This window comes from Trichechus manatus, unplaced genomic scaffold, assembly GCF_000243295.1.
Source record: "Trichechus manatus latirostris isolate Lorelei unplaced genomic scaffold, TriManLat1.0 scaffold00297, whole genome shotgun sequence".
NCBI classification, from domain to species: Eukaryota; Metazoa; Chordata; class Mammalia; order Sirenia; family Trichechidae; genus Trichechus; species Trichechus manatus.
Window position 1 is genome coordinate 618,392 of NW_004444233.1, and position 10,929 is coordinate 629,320.

A 10,929-nucleotide genomic window follows, 5' to 3' on the forward strand; every position below is an offset into this window, starting at 1 on the left:
TTAAAGTATGGGTGCATAAGCTGTCCCACTAAGCAATCCAAGGGGCTCAATCAAATCTGTGGAAAAAGTAGCTATTATAGACGAGCTATTGTAGTTACCAGATACGTTAAGTCTTCTGGAACAAATGAAAAAGAAAGATTCCCATCTATTCAAAATTTCTGATCACACTTAAAATTTGACCCTAAAAAAGCTGCACTTGGGATAAGCTGCTGAAGTCTCACACTTAATTAATGTGAGGGGGAGGGACTCAAGAACTCGGCAGGCTGGGAGGATTAAATGGACAACGAAAGTGATAAAAGTAGACAAAAGCCAGACTTTCCACAATACTGCCTATCCACTTTGCTAAATGTTGCAGTTGACTAATTATGATTAAATTTTTGTGAGTAAATTAATTTCTGTGTAGGATAAGAAAAAAAGCTAACCATTTTGGCTAAAGTATCAATCCCAGTCTGACGGTGTACCGAAGTCTCTTTCTGCTGTATACTGTAAGGAAAAGATGATTTACTCTTAGAGATTTATATATCAGTTTGTAATGAGCAATGTTTTTATAGCAGTTAAGTCCTCCTATACTATTAAATCATAATTAACGGTAGAAGTTAAAATTAATGGAAAATGAAAAATTTTAAGGACATCAAGACTGCACATCTCAAATCCAAAACAACGATTTTAACACTTTGGCTCCCGTAATAATAATAAAAAAAAAATTGTTAAAAATACTGAGTAGAACAAAAGTTTTGACATGAAATTTTGTAAATACGACACTTTGGTGAGGGAAGGAAGCTAGCAATGGCAGCAGAGTGCCTAAGACTCTCCCATCCAGAGCAACACACCCAAAACATTAAAAGCCCTCAACCCTATTAATTATAATGCATTTTTGACCTCTGAAAACCCTCTTACCTGTTGTAAGAGTTTATACAGCTGTTTGCCACTGGAACACCACCTTGCAGAGAATAACCGTGGCATCCTTTGTTGATAATCACCTGTTGCCTAGCAATCATCATCCCGCATGGAGACGACAGCACTAGGGCTCTTCCATCCGAGGTTACAATTCAAAACAAGCCCAACAAGCCTGCATTTCAAGGTGGTCTTCGTCTGCAACTAGTTAAGTTTAAAACTGGCAAACAACAACAGTGGTGTCTGAAGCCAATGGTGCAGCATCGCTGGCTTCCTCTTGAGCTCCAGCGTTGTCACTGTGCACCGAAGTCTCCTGCTGCAAACAGGGGAGTTGTTCTCCTGTACTGGGAACAGGCTTCCAAAGCTCAGGAGCCCGCGCACAGGATAATGCAGGAACTAAACGCAAATACTTTTTCCTCCTTAAAGATGCCTCCATTTTTTTCCTTACAATCTGTACTACCAACCGAAGTGACTGGGCCTGAGTGTGCGTTCGTACCTATGAAACCGTCACGGTGCATGCACATCCAAGGCACGTGGAACCACAGGTCAAATAAGGCACAGATACCAAGTAACGGTTCTAATTACAAACGCTAGCTCTCAGGAACTCTTCATCCATTCAGAACTAAACCCATCACTGTATAACTCTGGTAAGAAGCCCCTGGAGACGGAGGAGCTCCTCAAATGTGTCAGGAAAGGCTTTATTAACATCATCATTAACATTTAAAAGCAAACGGAGCATTCTCTTTCTTTTTGGCAATTTGGTGCAAATGTTAAGTGCAAGATAAAGCAATTTCAAACTTTTCTTCAAATTAAAAATGAAACTAAGGCCAAACGTGATGGGTGAACAAAATAAATCAAAACTTAAATTTCAGCAACTCCGGCTCTTCAAACCAGCAAAGCCCCCGACTTGTGCACTGTGGTGAGGCTTAGGGTGCTTGCCCCAGCTTCTTGCATGCCAGCAAACAGCACCATTTCCTCATCAAGTTGAGGACCGAGAAGCAAATGATCCCCTTCGCTGCAAACGAAGGGGGTCACAGTAACACTAGTGATCCTTCAGAATTGACACACCGTGATAGTCAAAATGAAATTGATGGTCTCCCTGCTTCTTGCTCAAGACATACAAGATCTGAGCAGCAGCAAGTACCCCCTCAGCTGCAAACAAAGGGGTCAAAGGTTTGCCGTCAATTCACTTCCAGGCAGAAAAACATTTTCCTCAAAAGAAACAATTTATTTAGAATAAAACAAAAGCAGCTCAACTGTGAGCGCACGTTTGAGTGACAGCTACTTTTAAGCTGTGTGAGCCATAAAAAGGGTTTTTCTTTACTTTTCCAGAAATCTTGTGTACACAGCACAAAGCAAAGAGGTCATTTTTTTCCACTTAAAACACCGGCATTGGCATCACAATAGCAGATACACAACTTTAAGCTGCCATTTTAGTAAAATGCACAAATACTAAACAGATTAGCTGTCTTCCATCAAGAGGCCCATGTAAACTCCACATAAGCTACAACTTCTCTTCAAAAAGGTCCATTAGAGCTTTGAATTCCACATCTTCATCCGCTGTTCACCAGTTTTGCTTGCAGGGGAGGGGAAAAAAAGGTTATTCAGTACAAATGTTCACAATATTAAAAAAATATATATTTCCCCTATGCCATTATAGATGAACATAACATTAACAAGACCTTCCTGGATATGGATAGTCCACCTTGACTTCAAAAAGCACCAATAATACCCACTGGCACAAATCTTGAAATGAATTTACTGTATGAATAGACACATAACAAGTAGAACAATAGGGTGGGTTTTTTTAAAGACTGCAATTAATGAGAATTATAGGACTGAAAATATCTTTTATACTCATATGAGTAAAACATGTCAAAAAATTCAGAAAAAGAACAAGTTTATAATCAACTGGTTCTGTCAATGTATTCCAAATATAACTTAAAAAGTAAAACTATGAAAAGGTGGGTTTCAGTCAAACTTTTACCCTCTCTATTTTAATTTTATAATTTACATGGAGCAATACAGATTACTCCATTCTTCTATAAAGGGGTCAAGATTAAAAAGTCATTTAAAAATTCACCTTCATCTGTATTACCAAAGACAGCAGCTGTTATTTTCTTTTAAGAAAACACTCATACAAACAATTGCTAAACAGCCAAAGAACCCAGGACTCTTTTCAACTCTATTTAAATCATACATATAAAACTCTTCATTAAGCTTAGCAGTTCACTGTGGTTACCTGTAATTTTCTTCCTTTAGGGACATCACTAATGAGCCCTGGTGGCACAGTGGTTAATCGTTGGGCTGCTAACCGAAAGGTGGGTGGGTTGAACCCACTAGCCACTGTGCGGGTGAAAGATGTGGCAGTCTGCTTCCATAAAAATTACAGCCTTGGAAACCCTATGGGGCAGTTCTACCCTGTCCTATAGGGTCGCCACAAGTCAGAATTAACGGCACACAACAACAACAGAGATATTACTATAACCAGAACGTTAACGGGGTAAACTCCACTTCTCGTTCGCATGCCTAACTCCTATCTCAAAACCAAACACTGCGGTAGAGACAGAAAAAAATGTCCAGAAGTTCCTTCCAAAAAATAATCTTTCACATAAAAGGTCATTAAGGCGTTCTCTCAAGAGGATTCCCTATTTCTGTCACCAGAGTTTTTGGTAAATGGTTGCTTTATGGACCCAAACTACAGTTCAAGCTGCGCCTGCACAATAAGCAACTTCACTGTCTAAAGAAAGTAATTTCAATTTTTAAATTCATACACACACAAGAGCATTGTCTGTGAAAATCTGCTCATAAAGAAGTCTTAAATCTAAACAATGTCTGACTCTAAAAGCAACAACCAAAACACCTTATTTTTAACTGTACCTCAAACGGTCTTAAGTGACTCAAGAGGGGCCAGAGTGTATTACCTTCAAAATATGACAGTCAGAGGATGGACATTTTAAGATGTAACTCTTAAAAGGAAAACCTTTCTACTCTTAGTTGACAGTCAAAGTAAGCATCTTAAAATAGTGGGAATTTAAATTTTTGTGTGGAAAATTCTTCACAGGAATTCCAGTTGCAATCAACAACAACAAAAAAAAAAAATCAAAAGAATAAGCAAAATTATTAGCTAGGAGCTGAATTAATTCTTAATTTTTCATAAACTTTGAAGTTGTGATCTAAAAGCCTTAATTAACTTGGTATTTTTACCATTAATACTTAATAAACCATTAAATGATACACTGAAGAAATTTTCTTTCCATTCTTTTGAACTGAGCTCCAGAAAGATCACCTACACTAAACCAGTATTAAGGGAAAAAAAAAAAAAGAAAGAAAAATTGATTACTACAAACAATACCCAACATTGGAATTATGAAATTCTGGCTAACCAACATTAGAACCAGACAGTTTTGGACTTTTGCTTTCAATTCAATTCTGAAGTTTTAAATGGATATTTATGAATATTATAAACCTGCACAACAGAATGGGCAAAGCAAATATTCATCTGAATGATGGTACTCTGTAGGAATGCACCAAATTAAACATAATTATTTATAATACATACACTTTGAAGTGGCATCAAACCATTGTTTCAAAAACATCGAAGCACAAATTGCCCAGATCTAACAAAAGCAGCGATGCCAAATAAAGACTCAACAAACATGGAGCAAAAACCACAGTACTCTTTGATAAGCCTTCACATCGCCTCAATTAAAAAAAAGAGAGGAAAAAAAGAAAAACCACACACACTTTGGATTCTAGTAAAACTAGATGTCATGGACTTCACTCTCCAAAAGAGCAAAATCATTTGATCTTCTCAAAAGTTATCATATCAAAAGATAATTCAGAAGTTAATGGTTAGTAAGATTATTTAAACTGGAAAAATGTATCCAGCCACAATTTGTACTTTGACCCTGTGTATGCACAGACTTCACACTTGCACTAGTCTCTGAACAGGTGTCTATTCAGAAACACCAAGCACTGCTTTTTGAAAGCAAAAAGCACAAAAATAGAATTGTGAAATTTCAGGTATTTTCCCTAAAAGCATACCAAGGATCTGTGCTCACAGCTGAGTATCTTCCTTCTCTCGAAATGGCTAGTTTTTCCAGTTTAAAAACAAAAACACAAAAACCTCCAAACTTAAAAATTTTTTTTTTTTTTTTACAAATGCATAGTGAAAAAAAGGATGACACAGCAGTGATGAGGCTTTCATGCTGACATGCATTTTAGATACCTGTCATAATGGAAAATAAAAAAAAAATTACATGACATTTCCCTGGGTTATTATTGGTGCTATTTCAAAACTACCAGCTTTGATAACAGAAAGAAAACAGTTGGATTCTGCCAGGCTTTCAGTAAGTCACTTTCACAGAATAGAAACATGACCATGATCCAGAAGGTCCAAAAGTTTCTAGTCATAATTAAATATCAAGGGCCTTAACTGAAGTCCTCAGCATTTAAATCAGGGGGAGTAGGGAGGGGAAATATACTTACTAGTGACCTGAAAAACTAGGGACAGGGTTGGACGGATAGGTGGGAAAAAAAAACCCAAAAAACCATCCATTACTGTTAAGCAGCAGAAGCTCCTGTTTAGAACTGTAAGTTGATATAATCTTCAGATTAAAACAAAAAAATTTGTGAGGGTGATTATTTTGTACCAATATACTGCTTTCCAGGTGTCTGGCGAAATAACGCAATAAAAAACGGTTTTTCGACACTGACATTTCAATTTTCTGTGGCCGGACACCAATGAAAATACTAAACATGAAATTTCAAAAATATTCAAAACATTTTCAATATTGTAATGTCACCACTACTGTTTAAACATGAAAACAAAAACAGTGAAATAAAGAGTATGTCAAAGGCATTTTATGATGACTTTAAAAATTCCGCAATCCAGATATGGCTGATTAATGCCCACTGAAAATGATGCCTGATGAGCCTGCAGACAACTCTTCTTTCTATTATTGAAACCAGAAATTTGAATGAATGGATACAAAATCCAAAACTCATCTTAGATGAAGAACACTTGTTTTTGAAATATGCACAATTAGAACTGTACCTGCTACACCTCTCTGAAAAAGTAAAAACATCACCACATACCAGTAATTGACTAAAGAATTCTGATTTTAAAAGCACCTACTCACTTCTTGCATACTGTGTAAGCATAAGACATAAATGGTTTGTAACACAGTCCTCAATTTTTACTGAGCAATTATAGCTACAAACCAAAAGTGCATATATGGGATACAGTAGAACTCAAGAACTTATGATAAAAATGCATGTTAATGCAAACTCTCTTGGAACAAACCGTGTATTTTAAGAGAAATACTCAAATACCTGATTGATCACATTGCTATACAAATTTACCAGTTTATACCTTTGAGATCTCTGATCAAATTTTAGTCATACAAATAACATTTCTGGTACAGGAATTATTTACCTACATGCCAATCAAGTCTCTTTTAGGTACGTATTATGCTCTTTATAGTCACTGGTCTCTTTTCTTCAAATTCTGACTAATCAAAATTTTGATTTTGTAACTTGGAGGATTTTTTTATGCTCAAGATTAAAAAAGAAAAAAGCAAAAAACTGAAGAAGAAAGTGGACAATATTCACTTTTACCATTGGGAACTCTTAGTTAAAGCAAGTCTATCTGCCTGCTACCTTTAGGGTATCCCTTTCACTTAATAGCTAAACTGTCCTGACTTCTATTTTAAAGAGGTTTATAAAAGTATAAAAAAGAAAGAGCTACAACTAAATAACTAATTGAAAAGAAAACTGCATCTGATGCTGTATCCCACTACACGTATCACAAAACAGGAACCATGTCAAAGCAGTAAATACAAGTTATACATGGAGTTTAGGACGCACCACGGACAATGATCATGACCAGGTAATCTTCTTCAGATTTGGCCAGTGCCTTGGCAGGGGAATCCAGGAACTGCTGGGAGAACTCACAGGGTGGGAAGGCATGAAGAACCCCGGTGTTCTCCTTGTCTTTATTGCCCCCTACAGGGAGGCTGATCACCCCAGCGGCCTGCTTTTGCTTTAAATAGGACACAAGGTTCCTAAGCGGCCTCTGAGTAGAGGTGGCAGTGTCTGATGTGGCGGAGGAGGACCGGCTGTCAGAACTTCCAGGTACAGCCAGAAGAATGGCATAACCATTGGGCCCTGCTACTTTGATGCGTCGAGTTACTTCATCCAACTTGGGCTGGTCCAAACGGAGACGCTGAGTGATCTTGAGCTGGGCCACTTTACCTCCAGTTGTGCCCTCCACCAGAAGACTACTAGCCACTTGAAGGTCACCCTGCAACAGATGCATGTTGGAAGGAAAGTTGCTGTTCTTCAGTAGAAGCATGCCCTGCCAGGCCAAACAGAGTTTGGGAGAGGCTGCTGCTGCAGGGGCTGTTCCGCCATCCTGTTTCTGGGAAGGGGACTTCAGCTTCAATGAAGTAGCGCTGGTACTAGGTACACTCCCATCAGGCCGGTCTTCTTTTTTCAGTGGGCTTTTTCCCTCAGTGGGAGCAGCTGTTCGGTGCTTTCTATCTCGTTCAGCTGATGCAGAGTTTTTACGGTCTCGCTTGTCACCTTGGTTCTTCTCCAAACTACTTCGTCTGTCTCTGACTGGAGATGCCTTTTCCAAGAGAATACGGGAAGATCGATCATTGTCGCTGTTGTAGCGATCCCGGCTACTACTCAACTCTGGACTTCGGTCAGGCGAAGGAGCACAGTGACGTTTTCGTGGACGGTCGCTCTCAGGGGACCTATCCAGATGCCGTCCCCCACTCTCCTCAGGAAGTCTTCGCTTCCTAGGCTGCTCTCTGCTGCTGGGAAGTTCTCTCTCACCTCTGTCCCGATCCAAGGACCAGCCATCCCGCCTGCGATCCAGGCTATCCAGTGGCTCATAAGCAGGCACAGCAGTAGCTGCGGTCCGAGTGCTGCGTTCTCGGACTGGGGGTGGGGGTGGGACCCAATCAGGGTCAGGATAAAGGTCCCTATCACGATCTCTGTATAGTAACGGTGGTGTCCTATCCCGAGCACCCCTCAAAGGGTCAGGTGCTCGATGTCCAAAAGCATCTGTCACCAGATCATAATGAGTCAGAGGCAGAGGCTGCAGATATTGCTGCTGGTAACGATGTTCTGTGTCTGCAAAGTCTACCCTAAGGCGACGATCTGGGCCACCAAGTGGGAAGCCCCGCATATGAGTCCAGGCAGCATGAGCTGCATCTAGGCTTTCATACTGGATATATGCCCAACTGTCACCTTTGCGGTAGTCTATGGTGCGTATGGTGCCAAATCGGTCAAACTCTCGTGCCAGGGCAGCAAGAGGCACCCAATGTCCCAGGCCACCTACCCAGAGGCGGGTAGTGGGTGTAGCTTTACCATAACCAATTTTGATAGGATTCCGAATTATAATTTTGCCAGACATTGCTAGTTTGGCTCTGTGAGACATGTCCAGATTCTCAAATTTGAGAAAACCATAGGTACTGGTTTGACCACGAGAAGGGCGTTTGATGTCTACTTCTGTGATGACTCCAAAGCGATCAAAAGCCCTTCTTAGGTCACTCTCTGTCACAGTGATGTCTAGGTTGCCCAAGAAAAGCGTCCGGTTAGCTCGCTGATCATCCTCAGGTGAAATCTCATCCACTTCTCTGAAAGGAGCAGCCCCGGCTCCAGCTCCCACCCTTGGCTCAAGACTATATGCTGGGCGCACTCGCTCATAGAATGAATAGTCTCGGTCTCTCTCCAGCTCTCGGGGCAATGGTGGCGGAGGTGGAGGGGGCAGGCGGCCAAGAGCCAACTGCTGCAACCGATAGTCTCTGTATCCCAAGGCAGCGCCACCAGGAGAAAGTGATCTCTGGCCTCCACCTCCTCCAGCGGCGTGCCGATGACCACCTACAGAGGACCCGACCACGCTGGCTGATGGAGGATAAGAATCTTTGTCTAAAGGGGAGCGGCTGCGGCGCCGGCTCACATATACAGCCTCTATCTTCAGAGGCCGGTCATAGAGCACAAGGCGGCCTCTGGCATGCTTGGCCGCCCGCGCGTCCTCTGGCCGCCGGAAGTTCACAAAGGCTACCCGCTCATCCCCGCTGCCAGAACCCGAGAGATGGCTGATTTTGACACTCACATCACCGAAGCGTTTGAATTCGTGAAACAGTCCATCTTCCACCGCTTCGTCACTCAGCTGGGACCCCAACTCGCTTATCTTCAATGTCTTGTATTCCCCGCCGTCCCCGCCGCCAGGAGCGGAGGAGGCGGCCCCAGAGGAACGTGACTCCCCGCCTCCACCCCGGGAGCTGCTGCGCGACTCGCCCCCGCCCGAGGAATTTTTGGTGCTTGGGGAGCTATAACTATGCAAGCGGCTACTGGAGCTGCCCCCACCAGTGTCATACTCGCGGCTGCCACCTCGACTGCTGGACTTGTCTAGATGAAGGCTCCGCCGCGACCCACCGCCGCTCTCGGTCTTTCCGCTGCTGCTCCCATTGCTACCACCAGAGCCACCTAACTTCTTGTTGCGCTCCCCACGGGAAGTCGAGTCTTCACCACCACGGGAGCGTTTGGCCTTGACTGGCGAGCGCTCTTTTCCCTTCATTGTTGCGGGTCGTCGGAGGTCGTCTCCGCGGAGCTGATTAACCCGCCGCCCCGCGCTCGTTTCACACAGCGGAACCGCACGCCGCCATCTTGGACTCCGCCGCGGCAAAGGCTCCCGCCCCGCGGTCTTCATTGGTCAATTGGCTCCTCTCTTCTACAGTCTCATTGGAAAAACTACTTGTCTGTCTTTACATCTCCCGGCGCTCCGGGAAGGCGTCCGCCCAACCACTGTTATTGGGCTCCCAACGCCCTAGTGAGAGTATCTCATTGGTTATAATCGTTGTCTATCTTAACGGTTCCTCGCGCCAGGCTGTAGCTACGCCCCTCGCACTCTATGGTCACCTGACCCAAAGTCTGGAGGCGTTGATTGGACAAAAAAGTCTGCCCTGTAACGGTACTTCTTGAGCGGCGAAAGCAACGATCCCACCTCCTCATCCCTTTCATTGGTTTGTGGTCCTGTCCTTTAACCCACTATTTGGGAATTCGCCATCGGTGCGGGCGATTTTTCCTCTGAGAGGCAGGCTCACAGCGATCTCGCGAGAGAGCTCCCTCTTTCGACTCCCTTCTTCTAACTCCTTCGGCGGCTGAAAGAAGTTTAAATCTGATTGGATGTTGACGAGAAAGTTGATAGGCTGAAATAAGTGTCCGTCACTCGCTTAAAGGGGTAGGCACGTTTACTAAGGAGGCTGACTGAAGGTGAAAGCCTAGAACCCGCGCTTGCTGTGAGACGTCACTTAGACGTCGCGAGATGGTGACCTCGCGCCGGCCCCACCTCCCTGTGCTTTCGGCGTTCTGCCCTCAGACATTTGTTCGGTGCGGCGGCGTACTTGGTGATATTGCGGCCCTTGGAACTCGAAACTTCTGGGCTCCCACCGTCCTACCTGTGCCAGACCAGGGACTGGGCAGGCCCTCCGGCTGTCGGGGCCCACGCATCCCTCAGGAATCCACCTCGAGGCGCCCGACAGACACCATCTTAAGTTCCTCTGGCCCTGCGTGAAGAGCCGGAAAAAGCTCCCCGCCCCCCTACCCCAACCCCACCCCCACCCCGCCGTGCGCGAGAAGGCGCCGCCCGCGGTCACTGGGGTCCGCGGGTCCCGTCGAGCCCGGAAGTTTACAGTTCACAAAGTGTTGGGTCGCCCTTGGGCGGTGCTGTGATCGAGAAGTCCCACAGCTATGGAGCAGCGCCTGGCCCTTGGCGTTCCTTGTTCCCGCCCAAGTACCCCGGGTAACCGAGGGGAGTGACCGACGCTCCCAGGCCCACGGTCCGCAGGCGTGTCTTTAGGCCTCCTATTTTATATTGTAAATCCATGTGGATTTTGTACTCTATGGTGCATATATAGCTATGCTTGTTTTTATGACTCTCCTCGTAAAATAATCGAGTGAAATTGAGGCTCCATTCAGATTATGCTTGTTTTTATATGACTCTCCCTGTATATTAAT

General features: G+C 43.8%; 1 protein-coding gene across 1 annotated transcript; it reads right to left on the minus strand.

Annotated features, from left to right (window-relative positions):
* Nucleotides 1-2,097: 2,097 nt before the first annotated feature.
* On the minus strand, nt 2,098-10,258 carry RBM15 (RNA binding motif protein 15). The gene is made up of 2 exons (XM_012559725.2): nt 6,766-10,258; nt 2,098-2,470 (listed from the first exon to the last, which is right to left on the minus strand). The coding sequence occupies exons 1-2, from the start codon at nt 9,620-9,622 to the stop codon at nt 2,448-2,450; spliced, it is 2,880 nt and encodes a 959-aa protein (XP_012415179.1). The 5' UTR covers nt 9,623-10,258; the 3' UTR covers nt 2,098-2,447.
* Nucleotides 10,259-10,929: the final 671 nt, after the last annotated feature.